Genomic DNA, 25,813 nt, shown 5'->3' on the forward strand with positions numbered 1-25,813 from the left:
CCCCCCACCATTAGAAAACTGACAGCAGAATTTACTGGACTCTTTTGATACAGGGTGATACTAAAACCCAAAAACATCCAGAAACATACCAGAGAAAGTACATTCTGCACCGTACTGAATGCACATGGAGCAAATATTTATTCCTGGTTAATGTTTTCCAGAGTTTTATTGGGCTTCATTTAGCGTCGATTCCTACAGCTCGGAAAAACATGGAAACCAGTTGTTTTTTTCATTATTTAGGGATGTGCCAAAAGGAAAATTTGAGGCCGAAGCCGAATAAAATATAAACGCCTGGCCGGATACCGAATATAGTGCATAGATAGCCTAGAATACATTTTTAGACATTTTTTTTAAAGAAAGTAAAAGTTTATTGAATATTATGACATATTTTAAATATTCCAGTAGCCTTTGCTTTTCATAAAAAGCACAACAAAGTTTTTCATTTATATTAGGCCTTCAAATAAAACAAAACATGCATTCTAAAAAGATCTAAAGTGCATTAAATGGGAAGTATGATGAAAAAAATCACTGTATAATGGTTCTGCTACAGTGATATACATTCCTTTAGCCTCATTCAGACACAGAGTGGAAAAAGTTCTGTTTCCTCCCTCCCTTGTTATTCATTTTGTAAAAAGTCAGCTTTAAATGGGCGAGTTGGATTTTGCCCACGTTGGCAGGTGACGTCACCAACTCTCTAACAGCTAAAACAAACACTGCAATTTAATATAGAATATATATTATAATTTATTGCCATATATGTAAATACAAATTGCACTACTGGACGCCCCAAACTGCACTACATTTTCTGCTGCTGATCGTGTTGGGAGTCACTGCTTGGAGCCACGGACTCATTGTTTACACACATCAGCTGTTAGCACTCCATGCTAATACACTACACCGGGTCTCGCTGCATAGGCTGGTGTAGTAAGAAGGAACCGATGGGAATGTTTACGGATTCGTGGCTCACAGCGCTAAACAATGTACTCGGTTGTGGAATTGAACGGTATACGCGGTGACGGACGACGGAGAGTGGTAAGGAGAGAGTCTGGCTGTGTTTGTGTGCGAAAAAGAGGAGCTGCTGCTGTGCTCCTGCAGCAACGCACTTTTCCGACTCAAAATCACTGCACGTTGTTTGATTGCATCATTGCGTCACACGCTACTATTCGGCCTTGCTTTTAACTCACAAAACTGAAGGCCGAATGTGGCTTTTTTTGCAATATTCGGCCGAATATATATTCAGTGGCCGAATATTCGGTGCATCCCTATCATTATTTATCTATTTTTATTATTATTATTATTTAAAAGGTTACCTCATTCAGATTTAGTCTACATATATGTTCATAACAGGAACTATGCAAATTGCACAATAATAAAATTAAATTTATGAACTTCGCTGGTAAATAAAGCCCTATTAAACTCTGGAAAACAATAACCAGGAATAAATATTTGCTCCCTGGTAAAGATTATAGCTCTAACAACTGGTACAATGATAAACTTGGTGATATTACAGCCTGTGCCTGTAGTACAGGGCAGAATTTAGCCTACTTCACTGAAATGTTTCTGGATATTTCCGGGTTTTAGTATCTCCCTTGACACAGAAAAGGACAATAATTCACAATTGTACCCTGGACACTTTGATAGGTGTGAACACAAAAGACAATTTAAAAAATGCTGTTATCGTAGGTTAGTCCACCCCCCGCTGTGCTCGTAATGTTCCACTTATATGGTGACGGTGAAAGGGCTTCATGCTGAGCCCCAACTCATCATGCATCATTTATCTGCTTCACTGTTCATCCCAACATCAGCATCTTATACTGACAACACCCCAGGAGAGCCACAGAGAAATATACCCATGTGGGTTAGTCAGAGTCACATTAATGAATGGAGCCACGATGACACACGAGTAACACGTGAGGTGACACCATGCTTGACATGCAGCACAACAGACATTCACAGCAGCTGCCATCGTCTGGCTGACACTTATAGCATGACACCAGTGAGACAATGTTTTTCATTTGTTCACAGTAAGACGGAGCTTAGTCTGGGAGGCAATAACAAGTCTGAATAGCAACAATACGTGGTACGTGACTGAACAAGAAACTATTCACCCCCCCACCCCCTGCACTAAATGTCTTTGAAGACATTCAGATGTTTCATAATTGTATACCATGAAATAATTATAAAAAATAAAATAAAATTTGTTCTTCAATTTCAAAGTACTTTCAGTGTTTATTTTGCACAGTTAATGCTATTGGCATATTTAATTTCATGCATTGCAACATGAATTTTAAGTTTTGGCCAGCGGCCCTCCACCGCAATTAATTTTCGGAACTATGCGTAACTGCTCATGTTGTACGTTGCTTTGGATAAAAGCATTTGCTAAATGAAATCGTAATCTTGTAATGGTTCAAAAACACACAGCGACTAGCAACATACACAAAAATAACTGAAAAATACACATAAATGAGACCAAAAAAACTAAATGAGAAAAAAATAAATAAATATATATATACAAAAAGACTTCAAAAATACACAAAACAGCAAAAAAAAAAACAAAAAAAAAACACAAAACAACAACAACTTACAGACAAAAAGCATCTGTTCTTTCCTGTTTTATTGCACAGATTGGTCAATATTCCAAATGCTTCCAAATATTTTGGAGACCCCCGCTGTTATATTTGTTAGGAAGTATATTAGGAACACATACATATAGTACATCTCTTGCCCTTATATCTTGTTAGTGCGTTCCTGTCTGATCCACAGTCACACCTTTAATTAGAGGGTACCTTAGGCCATTAACAAGGAGCCTCTCAGACATGTGAACATAAAGCCATTGATGTGGTATCCTAATGGGGACCATTTTTACTCACACCCCTCCACCCAGCACCACCTCCCTGTTGATAACTCATTAATGTGGCACATGTACAATTAACTGACAGGGTTCAAGTTCCTGCATTTCTCCTCAAGCATGAGTGGGCCTTTCAGGGTTGGGGTCAATTATAATTGTAATTGCTTAATGTATAATTAATTACAATTATGACATAATTATATTCGTGATTGTAAATTTTAAAATTCTGTTGTCGTTGTAATTGTAATTGAATTGTAATTGAGTTAAGACAATTGACTTTGTAACTTCAATTACCAATTATGGCTTACACGTATAGTTGTTAATTATTAAAATGTGTTTCATATTAAGTTTTGCCACTACTTGTACAGATGGTAAGGGTTAGGAGAGTAGGGGTTAGAATCAGAAAATGTTTTATTCGCCATGTACAGTTCAAAAAACAATACAAGGAATTTAACTATGTGGATGGTGAAGAACAAAAATAAAATAAAAAACGATACAATTTTACAGAGTAACAATAGTATGAATGTAACTGATGTTTTGTTCAAAAAGTTTATATTTAAGGACAAATTCCAAATCTCATCTCTAGTTGGGTTTTTACATTAGATAATCTAATAAATACACTAAAATATAAATGTATGAAATGACATTGTACACTCATAAAAAGGACACAATCATCCAAACGCTACATGAATAAAAGTTAGTAAAATTGAAATTTAACTTTAGTAATTGAGAATGTAATTGTAATTGAATTTCAGGGGAAAAATATTCATTATAATGAATTTGTTATTAAAACTGCCCGTTATTGTAATTATAATTAATGTATCATTGAAAATGTAATTGTAATTGACCCCAACCCTTTCCCTGGATACTGACATATATTGATCTACATTCACAGGCGTTAGACTGGAGTCGAGCTGTAGTTTTACCACAACAATTTTTGTGATATTTCGTTCTCCGACCACTTCAAAGCTTGTGACAGATGTGAGGGGAGAAGCTGCTGTTGTTAAAGTGTCATTGGCAGCAGCACTCTAAACCTGTTAGCCTGTTAAAGTGATGGATGGGCTAAAGAAATGATGAGTTTGGGGATTCTCACTACGGGCCTTGTTAACACCACTGACTGATTGTTTACTGTGCGACGTGTTTCTTCACAAAGGCGGAGCAGAGGACCAGTGGTTTTCTGTCAAAGACTCAAAGCCATTTGGACGACTACATTGATTTCTGTGAAAATGCTCCCCACTAATATCTGTTTACTTTTGGCCTGTTGACGGATAAATACGTGACCAGGAATGTTAATTATGGGGTTCAATTATTCAGTCCCTTTTTTTTTCACAGCTGCAAAACTTTAAAAAAAAAAAAAAAAAACTTATTCTGCATCTATTTTTAAGCCATAATTAAGAAAAAGGACGTGAGTTAGGTTCCCACACAAGCGTTCAATCCACTCATTCCTATTGTGATTAAAAGAGAACAAGTCATTCATTGAGATAATAAATAATCAATGGGCATCTCACTAAAAAGAATAAAGGTATATAGTGTGGTTAAATGAAGATGTAGAGTAACTCTAGATTAGCTATAACAATATAATATAATATAGGCAAGGCAAGGCAAGGCAAATTTATTTGTATAGCGCATTTCATACTCAAGGCAACTCAATGTGCTTTACATGATAAAACATTCAATTGTTTAAAATCAATAAGAACATTTAAAATCATCAGTAAAATCAATTAAAATCATCAGTAAAATCATCATGACATCAACAACATGACCATAAATCTCTCTCTCAATCATATGCAGTAGAGAAAAAAAGTGCCTTTAACTTTGATTTAAAAATGTTCACATTAGATGCTGACTTCAGCTCTGCTGGCAGTTTGTTCCACTTCTTTGCAGCATAACAACTAAAAGCAGCATAAACATGTTTACTGTGAACTCTGGTCTCCACTATCTGACCTGTGTCCATAGATCTGAGAGACCTGCTGGGTTCATACCTGACTAACATGTCACTGATGTATTCTGGACCAAACCCATTCACAGATTTATACACCAGCAGCAGAACTTTGAAGTCTATTCTTTAAAGTCTATATAAACAATACCAAGGACAGCACAGTGATTTTGCTTTTAATTATTTAAGATGGGCTAAATATCTGTAAGAGCATTTATACTAGTTAAAGATTCTGGAGATAAACATTTTTGATCAGATAAAGACATAGTGTAGGTCTCATAGATAAATTAATACTGTAGTTTCCTGTGTTTTCCCCAAAAAACTCTGTGAAAACACCAGAAATGTGTCACCTTGGCAGACTAATCACTAGTAACAATTAGAGATGTCCCGATACAACATTTTCACTTCCGATATGATACCGCCTTGCGTATCGGCCAATACCGATATTGATCCGATCAAAAATTTCAACCTTTTTAAATCTTTTTTTTCCCGAGCAATCGATCTTCAATGTATTGATCTATGAGGCCTACGCTATGGCTGTGTTCGAAATCACATACTAACATACTACACATGCAATGAGTATATCCTGTCTACTATATACTATTAGTATGATAAGGAGGATTGGAATCATTTCCAGTGAGAAAGTGACCAAATAGAATATCAACATGTGGTCATTTGATCCATAAAACTCACAGAAACACATTTCATGCCGACATTTAGGAAATTTAATTGTGCTACTGACAAACCTACTTCAAAACAAGAGCCCAAAAGTGCTAAAAACTAATGGAAAACAAGAAAAAATGCTTTTGTTTTGAAAAGGGGATGTTTGACTCTTGGTTTGAAGCCCCAGTCCCAGGACGATTGTAAGTCGGAGCATTTCTCCAGTAGTCAATCTTTCCATACTATCTAATGTGAATGCACTAAATACTCATTTTGATGCGAGACTTAGTATGAGTGGTATGTTAGCATGACATTTTGAACACAGCCTGTGTCCGTCCGTCCGTCCATTAATCTATCTGTCAAACCCCCACGACCCTGAAATAGGACAGCATGTGTCTTTATATGCTAAAAAAAAAAATCCAGCCGCTTTAAGCATTTTTCAAGGTTTTTTAAGCCATGATGATAAAAATGAACACAAGACATTGCCAAACAATTTAGCAGTACAGTCCTTTGTGCTTCCTGCTGCAACATTAATCTGCCAAAAATAGCTGAAGTGAATGGTTTTACAGTGTGAACTAGTAAACCACAGCAGTAGGTGAAAAACCCCTGGACTTGACAACATAACGCATACAGTGGATAATGCCATGCATCTTAACTGTGAGTTATTGTGACGTGTTGTACATCATGAGGTCAGCACTATGACAGCTTTCAGCCTGTTACTTATCGTCATTCTGTAGAGGCAGATTTACATAGAGCTTATTTACTTCAAAAAGCAACAATAAAGATGCCAGAACCTTGGTGATTTGGCAACCGCTATGTTGAGTGATGTTTGATACAATTGGAATAGAAAGGGGGACAAGAACCAATTATTGTGCATAAGTGTCAAAAGATCCCGGGGAAATTTACATGAAGACGTTGACAGGTTTTTTTGCGCTCTTTCCTTTTTTTCCTGCTTGCTGCTCTTTGTCTTGTCTTAATCTAATAGGAGCCACTATCTGCATCTCAATCCTAAATCTAAATCATGGAATTGATCAGCTGGTCTCTCAACGCTATTGGTCAAATTTCTCAACAAGGAGGACAAGCAATGGGAGAGCCCGCATGTCCTGAGGATGTGGAAGATGTCCACCAGATTGGAATTATGATAACAGGTCTTCTGCTGATTGGAACTGGCATTTTCCTGATTTATTGCAAAATTCGGATTACGTTTACAGCATTATTAGAAAGCCGCTAGTCGTCGACGTAAGGGGCCGAACTCTCAGAACTCTCAGATGGAATCCACCGTGGTGAAAGAGTTTGTGTCAAGGGAAATGGCCACATTATTGGATTATTGATATGAATGACCAGGAAAAATAGGGCTGGTAGTCAATATTATGACTAGCCCGTCTGAAAACAACTTATCTTCATTCATTCGGCCCTCTGAGATGAACAGCCTGTTGTCAAGGTCTGTTTTTTTGTCCACACTCTTCCATGGACGGTATGTTGATTTGACGCTCTGACCTTGCCCTCACTTTCCCATGAACACCTGGGATCTTCTTCTTGGCTAACAAACTCCCTCGGTCATCTCTATGGCAACCCCGTCCCACGTCATCGGCGTTGGAGAACTGTGACAGAGTGCGGCAGAGTCTCAGAAAACAGGCACATACTCACATCATCACTCCCCCACACAACAGGCTTTTTTCACCGTCTCCTCCGGCCCCAACCCCTCCTATTTCCTGCAGATGGCAGCAGGAGGCGAGGCCGTAAGGGCAGCGCCACCCTGTGGCTGACCTGTGAACTACGATCCTAAAGACTCATCCCCCTTGTGGTAACATGCTGTTGTATTGAATTGAATGTTGTGTTTGTTGGTTTTTGTCGCAATGTTTGCTGAGGAGTTTTTTCATGATCACAAACTCCACCCCTCCCTACAAGGGCCTAGTTTGGTTTTGTTCCATATTTCTCATCTAAGAAACGGAGTGCTGCCCTGCTGCTGACTGCTCCCCGTTCCTGTCCTCCCATGTTATATGTGATTGTCTTTTCATGTTTCTTGGTCGGGATGTAACTGTAACTGAATTTCCCCTCAGGGATTAATAAAGCATAATCAATCAACACACAATTTAAGAAGAATAATGCATATTAGTTGAATGAAAAACACTAATGAGCACATCATAATGTTATGATAAGAAGAAAGCTTTCTTTGTCTGCGTGTGTGTTGTTCTCCTATGCTTCTCAACCCTAAGGCAAACGCCGTTAAAAAAATCTGTTGGATGGATAAATTACTTGAGAGCTTCAAAGAGATGTTTTTGAATCATATGAAAAAATGACTAAAGTATACAAGAAAAACAGATTCCACTTCCAAACTCAGGTAAAAGTGACAAGGCATAACATCAAAGTCCACAGAAATGTCTTTGAAAAGAGTTTTTTTTTTTTTTTAACGTGCCATCCTTGGAGTAGAGAAGTTCAAACATTTCTTTTAAACACGACACGAAGGAAGATGCTTCGCTGACATTAACCGATATTTGAGGTCAAGAGGAACTTTTCATCCTGTAGATGTGAGTTTTATTTTTAACTCCACACTGCAGGAACTAATAACCTAAGCAGTACTGATGTGTTCATTTTGTAAGTCTTCATGTGTGTTAATATTACTGCAAAAGCCTTTTTTCCATCTCTGGTGTCTCACATTGGGGGAACAGTATAAATGGTTTCTGTCATTGAGTTCTTCACACATTCAGGGAACAAGTCTTTTCCTGAAAAATATGATTCATCATTTTGTTGTTTGTTTTTACATTCAAATTTTCATTAATTTCATTTCATTTCAGTAATGAGTACTCTTTTGGGATATTTCTATCCTCCTCCCTACCATTCGTTGAAAACTAATATCCAGCTTTAATTGTACATGTTTTCAATAAATTATTTCTACTCTCTTTGGCACATATTCTTTTAATATAAGCATGAGACTATATCTTGATATTAACTTTGAGTTATAAAACAGAAAACTCTGGTACATGTTTACATGTCACAAAAAGATCACTTTAAAACTTAAATTTTTCGATAATATATTTTAAAATCTTTATATGTAAACATACAATTGTTGCAATTTTTTTAAAATGCTTTTAAGATAGAAAACTATTAAATTTGATTTGAACTACAAATTTTGTTTTTCTAAGCCATTGTTATTCAGCCTCGGGGTCGTGACCTCATGTGGGGTCAGCTGGGATTCAAATGGGGTCCTCTTGAAATGTCTCGTAATTAATATTATCAACAATAATAATAAAAAGACTGAATAAAAAATAATTTCAAAATGTTTAAATTATTCCTTTTAAAATTATACCACCACACACAATCTTAAACAACTGTATTGTATAATTTCACTTCCTCAAATATAAGTCTTGTAAAATAAAATGCAGTATAAAAACATCTTAGCTGGTGCATCTTGTGACTTTGTGGACTAATCCTGGCGACAAAAAACATTATCAAAAGCCAATTGTAGAAGGAAAAAAAAACGTCTCTGGGGTTGCCAAAAAATGTGTGATATCAAAATGGAGTCACGATTGGAACCACTGTCACAATGCCACATTGATGGTCACATTTACTCACTCACCATTGGAGCAAGCACTCCATTTGGAAATCATCAGTATCCTGTTCAAGGATACAAAGGTAGACCAGGGCATTGGCATCAAACTACTTCTATTTCAAACCCAACCGGCTTTACCACTTGAGCTACTGCCTCAACATGCCTTTATAAAAGCTTCATCCAACAATTGAATGAAATAAAATGGCGTTAAAGTTTTTGCTTTACTGGAAAAAACTTCAAGAACACTGAAGCCGCGCAATGCTTCCTGCAATTCTGTGTTCGGAAAATGTCACGTTCTTTGATCACAGCTAAGTTACATACATCACATTTAATCAGGGCTCTTTCTCCAAGTGCGCGCTCACTGTTAGCTTTTAAAATAGTTTGTTTTCATGTTTGTTTCTGAAGAGAGCAGGTGAAATCATTTCTGTTTAAAAGCTGTACTTTTCCATCTATTTCAGCCTGAATCCATTTGGATTAAAGGGTTTAATTTTACAAAGACTTTTTTTGTTCGTTTTCTGGCAGCACAAACACTAAACAAATCACACACTACATAAATATTTGGTAAAGAAACAGAGGTAATTTTGTGGCAGGTGTTAAAATAAGTGGAAATAATAATAACAAGTCACATACAAACACACATAATGGGATCCTCATTTCCATCGTGTTTAAAGAAAGTACAAATGGGAACAATCAGTGCATTTAGTGCATGTTTAGGTTTTACTGTGAACTGCTGACGATAAAGAAAATAGAAGTCCTTGTTACAAGCATAAATAATATGTTCAACATTTACTGCGGAATCATTGAAGCCTTTCGAATGAGGTCAGCATTAATAACTGAATGATTGAATGAATCTTATGAGAGAGTTTGATCTATTGTCAAACTCTGACAGCTGCATGGACAGAGTTCAGATCACACAACAACAGGCCTGAAAGTTAACACTGCAGCTGTGTATATTACATCCGTTTCAGTGGTTACAACACACTCAGTCAATGCACTTCAGCGCTTTTTGAAGTTGAACCATGAGTCATCTGGATACACAACACTTGGTGATTGTTGGTAAATTAGAGGGCAAATGCCAGGGACGGAAAATATGTGCTAATTTACTCACTGATAGATTTGCTCTGAGGGCATCTGCAACAAAAACCCACAGAGAAAAACACAGAGAGGCAGATCCAGGACAAAACAAGTGCTGATTGCCTTTTAAGAAAGCTGAACATCGTATGGATACTTAATATTAATATTAACCTAACCACTAGGGACAAGTGTATCATAATGTATCATGTTTATCCTGCAGTCTGTGCCTTCTCCCCGCCCTCCGCTCTCTTTTCTGTTTCAGGTGTCTTGATGTTGGAGCTGGCAGTTCCTGGTCGATGGTTCATGACTCAACTAGTCTGGGACACTCTGATGGTCTATCCCTCCATCCTGTTCTGATCGTCCTTCTGTTCACTAAACCCCAACCAGTCGAGGCAGATGACTGCCACCTCTGAACCTGATTCTGCCGGAGATTTATTCCTGTTATAAAAACTAAATAAAGGAGTTTTTTCTTCCCACTGTCGCTAAATGCTTGTTCATGTGGATCTTCTTGTTTTATTTCTTTCTTACTCTGAATTTTATATGTTAAGTGTTTTGAGATTACTTTGTTGTATTCTGCGTTATACAGTATATAAAGTTGATTTGAATTGAATTAATTGCGATCCAATTCTAAGCAGTGAGTTGGTGGCGTGCAGCTTTCCGCTATAGCTGCCATGGGTAAATTAAATGATTAACACTCTTAATGGATATCTTCTTCCTACATCCGTAGATTACGTAACATCTATTACAATGCTCGAATGATTTATTTTTTAAGCTTTAACAACATGAAGTCATAAGCTCAAACCTTGTGGGCAGTCTTAACTTGTTCCGACATCCAAAGAAACAAAGCAAAGCCTACTCAATTCAGTTGTCCTGTTCAGTGATGCCAACAAATTTCTACCCAAACACTGACCAATAAGAAAGTACCTAAAAAAAGTCAATGTTCCATTCCATTACCCTTGGAAATGAGCAAAATCTAAATAACGCAATAAAAACTGGTAATGGAAACACCCAAATTAAAAAAAAAAAAAACACTCAAATATCGCTAAAGAAGTTTTAACGCTTTCATGCGGATGAATTTCAGGCGTTTTGATAATGAAACGTGTCGCAAAAGCGCTATGGAAAAACTTTTTCCGCAAATACACATCATAGGACGTGAGGTACCTGGTCACATGACCACTTCTCTCTGAGTAAACATTTAGTATTTGATGGTAAAATGTGAAAACCAAGCGCGAGAATGAGTCTTGTTCAAGTGTTATAAATAGTTTCTTAGCACAGAGCTTAACATTTAAAGAAATTTTTTTTGCAGTTTGTCATTCCAGGATGTGTACACAACAGTGGCTGTTTGTGGCATAGGAAAATCTCTAGCCGTTAATTAAAAAGATCCAGAGGAAGAAAAAAAAAGATCCACCAGGTTTGCATTACCTCCCTTGTCTTTGATGTGGCTTTCAGTTGACATCAGCCACACTCACCACTTCTTCTCTAACACCTCCATATTCAGTCAAGCTGTGTTTTTATCAAAACATTGGAGAAAACACAAAGTGCATCTTGGGTTCGCAACATTTGCTGAAAAGGTCGACGACTAGCGATTCGACCCTGGGTTTAATCATCTCCGCAGATGGTGTAGTTTTATGTGGTGACATAAAATTTGCAACAAGATTAACTGACAATAAAGCAGCTCTGACAAAAATGTCCATGCTTTAAATGTCTTTGATCCAAACGTATTTCCATTGACATAGAGGTCATGGAAATTAAATGTACACAGGGGCTGTGTTCGAAGTTGCATACCAACGTATTACTCATACTAAGTCTGACGTCAAAATGAGTATGTAGTGCATTTCAATTCAAAAGTATGGAAATATTGAGTATGCGAGAAATACCCGGACGTATACTATATCGGCACACTACTCATACTCAACCGCTCCATGAAGCAGTTTAATGTCCTTGGACCGGTATCATGTACTGAGTTTACCTCTGTACTGAGATTATAACCCTAACCGAATCCAATAAACAATTAAAACACGTGTCCGTTCACTTTGAAAACAAAAATAAACAAAAATTAATTAGCAAAACATAATTTTCCGGTAGTGCGCATGTGCGCGCATATACAGTATCAGTAAGATGCAAACTCAGTACATGACACTGGGTTCAAGCTAAAAATCAAACATCCCCGTTTCAAAACAAAAGCATCTCTTCTTGTCTTCCATTAGTTTTTAACGCTTTTATAAACAGGGCTCTTGTTTTGAAGTTAACCAGAAGTTTAGCACAATGAAGGGTCTCTTAAAACCTCCTAAATGTCGACATGAAATGTGTTTCCGTGAGTTTTATGGATCAAATGACCACATGTTGATATTTTATTTGGTCACTTTCTTGATTAAAATACTTTCAGAACTTTCAAAGGTGGCGTATTAACGGAGATATTTAGCATTTTGTCATAGGTTTGAAATGCATCTCGGGAAACTTCAAAGTATACTTCAGTGGGAGTGGTCCATCCTAATCACACTAATAGTACATAGTAGACAGTACTGTATATGTGTAGTATGTTAATATGCGATTTTGAACATACCAAGGGTCAACCTAAAATCAAGAACACATAAATTGGACCACTGGCTTTCACTGATGATGTCAAGAGCTAGATTTGTATTCAGAGCTGCCACCTTTTCATAGTTGCTAGGGAAACTTCAGTATTGACGTCAAGGTGAGCCATTATCCTATCTGTTGTTCAGTTTGCTTACAACCATCTCCATCCTACCACATACTGCATGTCAGGAGAAGAGATTTTTCAGATAAACCAACATATTTCCTCAATATGTTCCCTTATGCGTAAAAGAGGTGAAAATGATCACTTAAAAAGTTGAGTGAGGGTGTTGAAAGAAAGCTGTCAACTATTCTGCCCTCTTTAAAGCAACTCTCAGCCGACTTCACAATCAATACTGGCAGCTTCAGCAGCAAAAGCTGTCAAAAACCCATTTCCCCTCCAAGTGCAAAGTAGTTTGTGAAATCACATGAGCTCTGTAAAGACAGGCCAAATCTGAAAGCCAACAGGAAAATCTCAATCTTTCCATGCAAGGCTCTAGCAGGACATTACTAAACTCAACATTGTGTGTGTGTATATATATATATATATATATATATATATATATATATATATATATACATACACATGAACTGTGGAAAACATGTTAGAACATAACTGAAAAGTTGAAATGTGTTAATCTGAGGAATTACAGATAGCACCTTTGTGTTTTGTAATAAACAGATTAAGTAAATAATGACCTAATCCTGCATGGCATTTAACTGTGGCATTTTCATGTTCATCAGATTTTTAGACCTTAACTAAACTTTATTAAATTAAAGCTACTGTTGCTACTTTAAAAAGCTAATTAGCAGGTGTAGGATGGATGCATGGATGGTGGATGGATGGATGAACAGATGGATGTGTAGTTGTAACTGCTGTTAAAAATGCTTCTGGCATTATAAGAAAGGTCTTGTGATGAGCTAAATGACAGATGAATTACATGTTAACATGTCAAGAAATAAAACTCATTATGCTGTCAAAAAGAATGAATAAAAAAAGCAGTTTGCATTAGCAAAGTAAAGTTTTGAGGCCACATTTTCCTTGTGATGGATGGTTCCAGATTTAAATGTGGATACTAACCCCCTGTACTTATTCCTACATGTACTGTCTCACCGTTTTCCTCTCTGGATCAAATACAAAACACCAAGGAAGTTACCTTTACGTGTTCTGAGGAGCTAAAAAAGTATTTTACTAAATATAACAGATAACAATAGGCCAGTTGGTGTCAAACTCATTTTATTCAGGGGCCAAAAAAGGAGCAGTTTGATCTCAATTAGACCACAGATTTTATGCAGGATAATTAGTTATTTCAACATTATTGTACCTAGTTTGCACTTCTACGTATACATAAAATACTAAATGTGTAAGAAACTGACAATCTCCAAGCAATAAGTGACAGATATCAGTCCCAACAGGATCTTTACTTTAAATGTCTTAGATTTTGTGACCAATTTCCATCTAATTAAGGGAAATATTATGTAATAATTTGAGAAAAATTAAAAGATTTTTTAAAAACGTTGAGTTTTTTCAACAATTTAGCGTTAAAAATGACTGCGATCAAAAGCACAACCAAAACAGTGAGCCCCTGCAAATATTGTTGATTATATATAGTTTCATTTATACAATAATTCATGTTTTCCCTGTCATTTTTACTTTCTACTGCGGGCCGAATTGGATGCTCCAAAGGGCCGGATTTGGCCCCCGGGCCATAAGTTTGACACGTGTGCAATAGACCATCAAAAATGCCTATGAAAATCACATCTTTAAAACAAAGCTCGTTTCCACCTGATATCCTGTCACAGCGTGTTCAGGGCTCAGCATAATTATAGACTGAAAACTCATTTGGGATACTTTATGAACCAGTCATCATAATGTCTTTCAGCAAAAAAAAACAAAAAAAAAAAAACTTAAATCACGTAAACCTAAATAAGTACATCTATCTTTAACACTGACTTTAGACTACATGCAAAATAAAAGTATACATTTAAAGAAAATTAGAAAGTGGAAAATGTGTATTAATGATCACTGAACGTCAAATGGAATAAATATTGTGGGGTTTTTTTAACGTTCAAACAATTTTTTTAAATAAGCAAAAGAATCAAATGCATAATATTCACACTTGTCTTTCCATCCCATATTGATGGATAACCTCTGCCCACTGTTACATAAATCCTGCAGGAGGCTCAGCAGGCAAATGTTTGAGGTTTTTCGAGCACACTTGAAAGCTGGGGTGTCATGTGACACGTGGGAGTGCCAAGGCACCCGAGGGCCAAAGGCTGAGAGAGACAGATCGTAAATCCAGAGAAGGCAAGAAAAGCAACGAAGGACAGAGTGCTAGTCTCCCTCCACACCTCCTGTCAGGGCATCACACGGCCTCTCTCTCCCTTCTGTCCCTGCGTCACCACAAAATATCACTAATTCATCACTGACGGCTGACTTTTCACATCCCAGTTTTTTTTGTGTTTTTTTTTTTTTTACAAGCAATATGACATTACCATCTGTTTTTCAAATGTTGTCTACTTTCTGAGTCTTGAGGATATTTGGTGTATAGATCATTTAAAAAATATACATACAGATTTGGGGATTTTGTAATGTAGTTGTCACATAATATAATTATTATAGTATAATTGGAAATCTATGGATGAGGATTAGGGCCACATGTGAATTTTTTTTGAAGTTCTGAGTTTCATCTCACATTTCTGAGGTTTTAAGTCAGAATTCTGACTTTATTCTGAGAATTTTGAATTTTAAAGTGAGAATTCTCACTTCATTCTCAGAATTCTGTCTTTAATCTGAAAATTCTGAGTTGAAAGTCAAAACTACAAAAAAAAAAAAATTCACATGTGGCCCTAATCCTCTTCCGTACAAATCCCCTGCAAGAAGGAAAATAAAATAAAATACCATTATGTTGTCAGACATCAGGTGCTAATATGTCAAGCGGTGCCTCCATGTGGTGCGGTGCATTTCTAATAAGCCTAATAATAATAATAATATATTAAAATATAATTTGCAAGTGAGGATTCTTGTTAAAAGTCATTTAAGTGTAAGCCATGATTTCAGGCTTGTTCGCCGACGACCAAATACAAACAAAAGTCTAATGATTACATTTCATCTGCTTGTGTATATTGTATAAGAACACTATGAATACAGTTAACACAATAGAACGCTATGAAGGATTGTGCAATGACAGAATGCGATGGCTGAGTGTGATTATTATATTTATCTATTTATCTAATTTGTTGCTTTTTATTTACGGCTGATGGTCCTGATGTGATGGCATTTTAATTTAATTGTAAATGTTTTACAATGACAATAAAAAACAATATATTCTATTCTGTGTAAGCAGAAAGCGTTATTCATTGCAATGACTTGTGTTCAGACTGAGTAAAGTTGCACAGGTTTACATGGCACACAGAGGATGAAATGTATTCATCTCAGAGGAAAAGTTATTATCGCTGTGTTATGGTCTGTCCAAGGTAAATTTATTTGTACAGCGTATTTCATACACAAGGCAACTTAACGTGCCATACATGTTTAAAAGTGCAGCAATTAGAAAACATTAAACAGAGTTTGATGTCAACAATAAAATGGATAAAAATCTCACTCTCACTTATGAACAGAAGAGAAAACTGAGAGCTTTTAACTTGGCTCCAAAAATATCTACTTCAACTCTGCTGGCAGCTTGTTCCACTTCTTTGCAGCATAACAACTGAAAGCTACTTCATCATGTTTGGTGTTTATACGTTGATAAGAGCAACATTGATAAGAGTAACAACATAAAAACACCAATGCCAAATGCTATAAAAATTGGAAAATGTTCCAATAGTCTTTTCTTTCTTTTTTTTTTACTGATACATGCCGTTACTACGGTGTTTAAATGTCCCATGTCATGCTATTTTCCACCCATCTCCATTTGTTCTAAAAACCCCAAAAACATAGTATTTGAGGTTTATTTTCCCAAACTCACCTGTTTTCCAGAGTTTTAGCCTCTGAAAAGTCACTTTCTGAGCAAATCTCCACAAACAGGCTGATTTGTGTCCTACTTATGCATATTCATGAGTGGGCGTGTCTATAAAAGGGAAACTGACTTCCTCCTCCCCGCACGGTGACGTAGGGCCAGAGGACGGCCCGTCCTCCTCCCACCCACTCCGTAGCCAAGCTCACGCTGCTTTATAAACACAAGACAGAGCGTGGGGGCGGGGCGCTCACCGGTACATACATAGACTGTAGAAAATACATACATAGCACTGCGCGAAGGACGCTGAAATGCTCACCTTTGTGGGCGTGTCTGTTTATATGTCAATCACAGCAGAGAGCTTCCTGGAGGCGTGGCTTCTAAAGCTCAGTGCCGTGTCAAATTCGTCATCAAAGTGGGAACGCGTCATCAAATTGGAACGAGGTGTTTGGGCTCACCCTGTAGTAAGAAAGGAGCAAATCACCCTCTAACTCATGATTGAGGAAATCAATGAAAAAACACTTTGAGCATGTGTATGAAGCCCATATAACACTTTATGATTATTATTACGATGAAAGAGTTTTTATCTACTTATTCCTTTATTCATACATTTTTAATAATGGAACGACTGCTAGAACACTAATGCTTCCTCAACATTCTAATCCCAATCGTGATCATGAATATAAAGATATGCAAAGTGGTGAAAGCTGAAGTCAATGTGAAGTTTATCACTTTAGTGAGAAACTCTAGGTGGAGCTAACACTAACAGCATTGCTTTGGCCTTCTGTTGTAAGCACTAACATTTAGTTTATACCAGATAAAACATTAGATATAATTCTATAACTCCTAATGCTTGTTTAAATCAGTTTAAAACTCTCTGCCTCTTAGTTAGTATTTAAAAAATAGCTTTTATATAAAGTTTTTTTAAAACATAAATCCATATATTTTTCTTTGCAACATGTGCCTGTCAAAAGAAAAGTGTCTTTTAAAATAAAAGACAAGTCCATTATGAGAGACAATAAGTATTTATTGACCAGCTGTTTCCGACCCACCCAGTACAGGTCCGCGACCCAATTTTGGGTCCCGACCCACCAGTTGAGAATAACTGGTTTAAAGCACAGAAAACTTGATTTAGCTTAACATGGGCCCTTTAAAAAAAGATAAGACCTGTTTTTTGCTGAAAATCAGGTCCTTGAAATCGCTGACATTTTCTCGTGCGGAGGTTTGAAGAAGAGTTTGACGCTGTAAATGGCATCGGCATGTTAATAGTAAGTACTTGACGATACCGATGATAGCATTTTAGTGCCGTATCGGGGCCCCTCCTATATTAGTATATCGGTATCGGCACAACATAAACGAAGTGTATTAAAGAGATTGAATAATTCCTGGTGTAATTCTCAATAAGATAACGAGAGGTAAGTTCAAAATCTCACAATCCACTTTTTTTTTTTTTTTTTTTTTTAAGTTTCAATTGTTCTCAGTCAAGATGCTGAATTGGAAAACCAATGTCTTTCATGTGGGCACACACACACACACACACACACACACACACACACACACACACACACACACACACACACACGACCACACACACACACACACACACACACACACACACACACACACACACACACACACACACACACACACACACACACACACACACACACACACACACACACACACACACAGAGATACGTGACATAAGTTTCTCGTTAACCAGAGTTTTGTCGATGATTTTCCATCACGACTTTGCTGATTTTCTCAAACAGAGACGGGGATTGTTGGGAGTAAATGATGTGTGTAAATGCTACGTCAGCGACCAGAGGATGCTGATGAGCACTAGCATCACAGACAAACTAACCACCGACACAGCTGGATCCTTTGGACGCTTGTGTCACACATCTGTGCAGACAGCAAGACTGGGAAAATTATGCAGCTCACTTGCAAAAATGAAAGGGTGGAGGTGAAGGGGGGAGGGGATGTTTCATTTTTGTGGTGGTGCAGAAAAAACTGTTGAGAAGATTAAGGATGACATTTTTGCTCGTCTTGGTTAAATATTTAAAAATCTAGTATTGCACCAAACTGGTCAAAATAAAGACTGAGCACAAGCTTTTTTTTATTTTCCACCAAATCCTCATTTGCCCAAATGCCTCTTTTTCAACAGCATGACCGAGTGTTCCAGACAGGCTTTACAATTGACTGACTCAAGTGTAAAGACCGTCTTCCCGCTGGATGTGTAAGGCCTTTCCTATAATTGCCACTTCATTAGAGAAGCAAAGGGAAAAACTGAAGCCTAGAGGATTTCAGTCTGGGACGGTGAACAGCTTTCCTGGTCTTTGCAGCGGTTGGATGGTGTTTGGATGGATGGTGAAGCTGCTGCTGCTGATGTCTTTTCATTGTGCATTTAAGTCAGATTACCTTTCATTATGTAGTTCACAGAATCAAATGCTAAGTCCTCAACTCTGTAAATGTGATGATGAAAGAGACGAAAAATGGTACTCATTAATGAATTCTGTTAAACATGAATGCATAGTGCAAATTAAGGACAAAATATACTCAGTATAATCATATATATCATAATTGTTCAATAAACGGATCTGCATTTAGGCTTTTTGTGTTCACTCATATACAGTTTATTTATCTGGACTGGGGTGTCTTTTGAGTAAGTAACTTAAACATATTTATGTCATTAATTTCAAATATTTTTTTAAAGTACTTTAAGATGTTGATTTGAGTTTGAATAACTAATTTTTGCATAAAGTTTGCATAATTTAATTCAACTAAGTAGGGTTAAGTTAATATCTCACTAAAAAAAGTGCTCGCAGACAACATAAATTAATTGTGTTACTCATCTTTCCTCTATACAATTGCTATTCCTCTTTTAAATATGCTATGTATAATGTGTTTTCCTTTGGCGTTTCTGGCAATAGGTGGACTATTAAACTGCACGAGCCACTATTGGGCCCCAAAGCTGAATCATTGGTCTTCATCTGAGAAGAATGAAAATGATCTAATAAAATAAACTAATGTTTTTCAGACACATTTAGTCCCACAGTGTGTGACATCAGCTGGTATCTATTATTAGAATGATTGACAGGTGCCAATCATAATTTCCATTAGATAAGATACTCACAGAAAATGACAATGTCTCATTTATTTAACATCCTGCATCAGACCCAACGTTAGAAAATATATCAAAATAAGAGACCCTGACACCCTAATCATCTACTCTGTAGTCACTACAAAACTATCCATGACCTGTTTAACTGCTTAAACTGCATCTTTATTAAAGCTGGAGTTTAAATTTGAAAACCCAACATCTTTGGTAAGCTGTTTAGTTAAGGTTATTTTGATATTTACATTCAATACATCTTTTTTTAACGATTGGAAAAGCATTGTGCAGTAAAATCTGCTATCTGAGCGAAGCCTCTGAACGTAGCTTCTAAAGCGTTAGCCTTTACCCCAAACCACATGTTCCAGTCAACAGTTCATTAGCCTGTGTCATCCCAGCATGAAACCGTCAGCCTTGCATGTCACCACTGACATCTATGCAATACGTGAGTTCAGCAGCCGTTCACGCAACTCTCATAAAACAGTGAATAACGTCATTGAAAAACCTGGGAAGATTTGAAATATTGTTACACAAACAATGACTAACATTCATTGTACAAAGTGTTATTACTGATTTTTTTTTTTTTCCTGTGGTGTCTGTTAGCATCCTGAGCTGCAGTAAATCAGCCATAAATCCTATAATCTGCCTCATTCATCAAGGATTGGACTACGTCAGAGGGTGAAGTAAAGCCTCAACATAAGACAAGCTAGTGATTCCACCTCGTTCGCTTCAGCCTCAAACGGAGCCAGATCGAATCTATGGATCGATTAAAGCTATATCATGATCTGTGATATGTAAACTAAACTTCTGTTTGCCTGAGAGTCCCATTTATCCAAAGAATATCTAAAGAAGAGCAAGAGGGTTGAAGAGAATGGAAAAAAAGGGAGTTATATTGAAGTTCAGTGGACACAAGCAAAAATAAATAAATATAAAAGTTGCTAAAAATAAAACAATTCTTTATTTATGACGCATCCACACTGACACGAGCTCAGGGACTGACTCAGTTTGATCTGCGCAGACATCTAAAAAGTGATTTGGTCGGTGTTGACACCAGCTGTTGCTTCTTTGAACTTGTAAATGCATTTGAAATTTTAACTTTGAATCTTTTATCTATTTATTTTGTGGGAAAAAAAATAATTTTGATGTATTCATACATTTTTAATAATGCAACGACTACATTCTAATCCCAATCGTGGTCATGAATAAAAAGATATGCAAAATTTATCACTTTAGTGAGAAACTCTTGGTGGAGCTAACACTAACAGCATTACTTTGGCATTCTGTTGTAAGCACTAACATTTAGTTTATACCAGATAGAACATTAGATATAATTCTATAACTCCTAATGCTTGTTTAAATCAGTTTAAAACTCTCTGCCTCTTGTAATATGGCTTTTTATACGTCTGCTGAAACCTTGTCATTGACATGTTTTTTAAATGGTAATATATGCAGGTCAAAGAGCTCAAAGAAGATGACCAGATAATTAAAACAAACAGACCCATTTAGATTCAAACACAATGGAGCAGTAGTGTGTATGAGTTTTTTTTTAGCTTATATTGTGTGATGTAGAAAGTATGAGAAATAGTAACAAAATAAGACAAAAAAACCTGTTCTTCAGCATGAAATGTATTTAGTTCAAACACCTTCCTGTGCTTGAAAGCAGAGCTCCACTTTGCACCCTCTCAGCTGTGATTTTATCTCAGCTATAATAACGTCTGACACTATCACATTGCATCCGTTGGCTCAGACCCAGAACACTGCTGTGTTCTCTGTAAGCAGTCAAAGGAAACTAACAGTAAAATGTTGCTCATTCTTTCTGAACCAAAGAACTGGTTCAGAATAAACCAAAGACACATTCAACAAACATGCTAACATGGTTTGCTGTTATCACAGATAAAGCTTTTCTCCTCACTCGGCAGGAAGCTTGATGAAAAACCACAAACCTAACACTGCAGTGAGTGAAAGGTTACAGTGAATCAGTGATTAAATCAAAGTTCATGCTTCTCTACCCGTTATTTTGTTGGACCTGCTGAGAGAGAACAAGCGACATGTCTGTGGATCACTTTGCTTTGCCGCGTTTGTGAACAACACTCGACTGTTTTACGAGAATAGATGTCAAATATAAAGACGTTTCTTAAGATGTTTGCTACTGTTGAAGTAGAATGACTTTCCTTTAAAGCTGCAGAATGTAGAATCTTGAGACTTTTATAGAAACAACCACGCTCGCCCTTTCCTCGTTTCAAAACCCATCATCCCTTACCTCATGAACACGCACAACTGTGGAGCTCTTAGCGACTTCTTTTTTCAATAGAGACTAGTGACAAATGTAGGGACTTGTGTTATTAGAGAGTTTTGCACAGTCACCAACGTCCTCTTTGAGCCTTTCTTGAGTCTGTTTCGACTTTAGACTGTTGCTTCTCCATGTCTGTCTTCCTTTACCTTCTTGCTTTGCCATGTAACCGTTGTGGAGACTTCTGCTGGAATGTCCTGGAATGTCCGTCATTGCACGTTCACTATTGATGGTACTTGAACTTGCATTGACTTCAGTTGAGCAGCAAATAGAAATGCCCAAAACAGCTCATAGAGCAATTTGTAGAAAGACCTCCGATTGGCTGAAATCTAGCGTCACGCTCCTGGATTTCTAAAGCTTAAATATAAAGCCAAGCAGGGGTGGACTGGCCATCTGGCAATCTGGCATACCGGGTATCGTCCCGAAGTGGGCTGGTTCGGTCCACTATGTGTTTTTTTTTTGGGGGGGGGAGGCAGACAGGTGGCCAAAAATGGTCCAAAAGTGGCATAAAAGACTGAAAAGTGACTCAAATGGGCCAAAAGCAGTCAAGAGCGGCCAAAAAATTGGCAAATAAAGAAGAAACGGGTGGTATGTAATGGCAAATGGTAGCTTAAAAGGGCAAAATGTGGCAAATAATAGTGAAAAAGGGCAAAAATGTGTAACAAAAAGGGAAAAGGAAACAAGTGGTAATTTATGGGCATAAGGTATGCTATTTGGATGAAAAGTGGACAAAAAAAAATTAAAGAAAAGACAAAATTTGATAAAATTGTCATAAAGAACTTTAGTGAAAAAGAAAAAAAAGGGATATTCAATGGCAAAAGGAAGACAAAGTCTGAAAGAAGTGTCAGAACGAGGAGAAGAGTTCCAGTTTCCTCTCAAAACACTTTGAATTACAATATGCAAAGGCAATTATACATTTTTGACCACATGAAGCAAAAAAAAATACATACTGCAGCTTTAAACCGAGACCTGTCTGACATAGTTAGGCACTGTTTCTCGAAATAGCTCAGTAAACACTCTGACAACTGAAGACCTCCTGTGTCATTGCCACTAAAATCTGCAAACGGCATCACTTTTCATGCCACACTGCGACCAGCATGTGTCTCCTTGGGGAGGCAGGTGACCTACTCATGGTTGACATAGTGCGTTTCCATCCAATTCCAGCCATTTAATCTTGGAACAGCATCAAGAAAAATAGTGAGCTCCCTTTAACCTCCACCAGGGGAGAAGTCACAGAGTGGGAGAAGAAGCCTCTACTTCATCACTCAGGATCAGAGACTGATGACATGCCAAACAATCCCATTAGATAACCCCCCCCCAAAAAAAAAAAAACAAAAAAAAAAAACAACAAGGGTGGCAGCAGCAATGTCCTGAAACAACCAAAGCTCTCCTCTCACTATCTCCACATCCATGCACTCATGTGTCAGCATATCTAATGAAGTCAGAGCTACACTCAGCTTTCACTTTGAAGAAATCGGCGCAGCCATCCCCTAAGTAGCTTTTTACAACTCAGCGCTGATCAATTAATGAGCACGAATGAAACCATGGGAGAGAGGAAGATATTCACACAACCATATCAGAAAGATGCTGAGAGAAAGACCAGCAGGATAGTAGAGATTATGAAGATATGCAACTACACAAAAATCCACAAACCAAGAGGGACTTTTTCCTGCTGTGTACATATTTAGGATTCCTCTGAAATCCTTAAATCTGGCAACACATGCCAAGGTTGATGGAAGATTTATTTCACTCTCATACCCAAGAGCAGCTTGTCACAGAGAAACAGCTTCAAGCAGCAGCGAAAGCAATAAAAAAAGATGTACTTATAGACTAAGGGTGCAAGAAGAAATTAATATCTCGCATTTTAATAATGCTGTTTTTTAACGAAAAAAACATTTAAGTGCGCTAACATGCATAGCACGTAAACACCAGGTCACTAGGTGTCAGTGAACCACATACTGGGCACTTTCATAGATTTTTTTTTTTTTAAGAATTCAAGAATCTTTTGTAGAAGCAAAAGTTTTGCAAAACATAATTTGACAGTTTGATGAACATACCACTTGTTTTTGATATTGGCACTTGAATTACAGTTAGTTACCATTGGTATGAAAAAAAAAAGATGAAATTTGTAAATATTAATATCATGATATATTGTATTGTCTAGTATCGGGATACATCTTATTGTCACATGCAAATTGTGAATCGTATCGTCCAGTCAGCATCTTGGCAATGCACACCTCTACTCAAGACCATAGCGAGAGAAAAAAAAAAGTCTTCTCCTTATCCATGAGATGTTAGGGCTACTCACGGCTACGGTCCCCTTTCCACCTCCAGCTTCCCTTGTTCCTCGCTGGTCCATCCCCTGGTACGCACACACCACTCAGCACCTGCACCAGTAACACCAGCAACAGCAGGGGTATCCCCCCGCTGGCCATGCCTTGTCTTAGAAGCTATAGTGGCGATGTCTAAGTGGTAGGGGGAGTTATCCAACACTCTTCCATGTCTGCACAGCTGTACAGTTGCATCCAAAAGAACAGCACGTCCCCCACGGGTTCCCTTAGAGCGCTAACCCTTAGGTCATGGACACTAGGGTCCCAAAGCAGGGCCACACATTTACTGGACACCCCACTCTATTCTGAAGTTTAGTGGAGAATCTCCAGCTTCTCAACTTCCTTATGTACAAGCATCTTTGAAGAAGCTGTGAGGCTAAAAGTGGAAATATGAAACTTTATATGATTTTCTTCTTCTTCTTCTTTCCTCCGTCAGACAGAGATCAGTTGCCCTCCTTCAAAGCCTTAAAGTCCCAGCTTCACAAATCACAGGACCAGAGGATGCAAACGGGCAAAGCAAGTTTTCTCTCTTGCAAAGCAGAAGTTCTTCAGGTCCCTGTGATGCGTCTGCTGGCGACACATCACTGATACGCCACCAATAAGCTCCTGTCATCCGCTGCATCAGGCAGTGAGCATGAGTGTCCAGGAGTGTGTGTGTCTGTGTGTGTGTGCCTCCCTCCTGACTCTGCACCCGCCTACCCACGCGTCTCAGATCACACCAGGCTGTGCTGATTTCGAATAAGAAATAAAACACAGAGATAGTTGACTACAAAGCAGCCTTGACTTTGTCAACAGAGCAAGAATTGGAAGTGTGTGTGTGTGTGTGTGTGTGTGTGTGTGTGTGTGTGTGTGTGTGTGTGTGTGTGTGTGTGTGCATCTACGAGTGACTGAGGAGGGAGGGAGTGAGGGTGATACTTGGAGGAAAGAATAAGTGAGACGAGCATGTAGGGTGTATGTGTGTGTGTGTGTGTGTGTGTGTGTGCATCTACGAGTGACTGAGGAGGGAGGGAGTGAGGGTGATACTTGGAGGAAAGAATAAGTGAGACGAGCATGTAGGGTGTATGCGTGTGTGTGTGTGTGTGTGTATCACCATTTCTTGAGTGCAGCAGCTTTAAAACATAATTCTCTTAGTGAGTGTTTTAAAGCTGCCTCAGAATGTACTGGATATACATGAGTATGTAACAGATACAAGGGTAGTCTAATGCTGGGGCTAGTTGCACACACAAACACACACACACCCCCACATGCACACACAACAAGCTTCACTCTGTATAGAAAGTATACAGACCAGTTGGATTAGGCATTAGTGACAGTAAGTCTGTAATCAAAACCTACAACAGTTACTAAAATAATAAATTAATTGCACTTCTAGAGCATGTTTTAGCACATAAAAGCCCTAATGCCGTCACCTGATTAGTCCCATTTTATTCTATTCCGGAATAGTTCATTTGGTTAAAAGATTTAAAGGAAAATCTTAAAA

General features: G+C 37.6%; 1 protein-coding gene across 5 annotated transcripts in view; it reads right to left on the reverse strand.

The window, feature by feature from the left end:
• robo1 (roundabout, axon guidance receptor, homolog 1 (Drosophila)) overlaps nt 1-25,813 on the reverse strand; it is a 267,005-nt gene that overhangs the window by 189,174 nt on the left and 52,018 nt on the right. For 3 of the 5 annotated variants that reach the window (XM_028463840.1, XM_028463837.1, XM_028463836.1), the window contains exon 1: nt 24,312-24,720. The exons of the other annotated variants lie outside the window; for them this stretch is intronic. In XM_028463840.1, the coding sequence (XP_028319641.1) occupies nt 24,312-24,438 (127 nt within the window). In that variant the 5' untranslated portion in view covers nt 24,439-24,720. Of the gene's footprint in view, nt 1-24,311; nt 24,721-25,813 lie in introns of those variants that run through there. 5 annotated transcript variants of the gene reach the window in all.

Source organism: Gouania willdenowi, chromosome 13 (genome assembly GCF_900634775.1).
Source record: "Gouania willdenowi chromosome 13, fGouWil2.1, whole genome shotgun sequence".
Lineage (NCBI taxonomy): Eukaryota > Metazoa > Chordata > Actinopteri > Blenniiformes > Gobiesocidae > Gouania > Gouania willdenowi.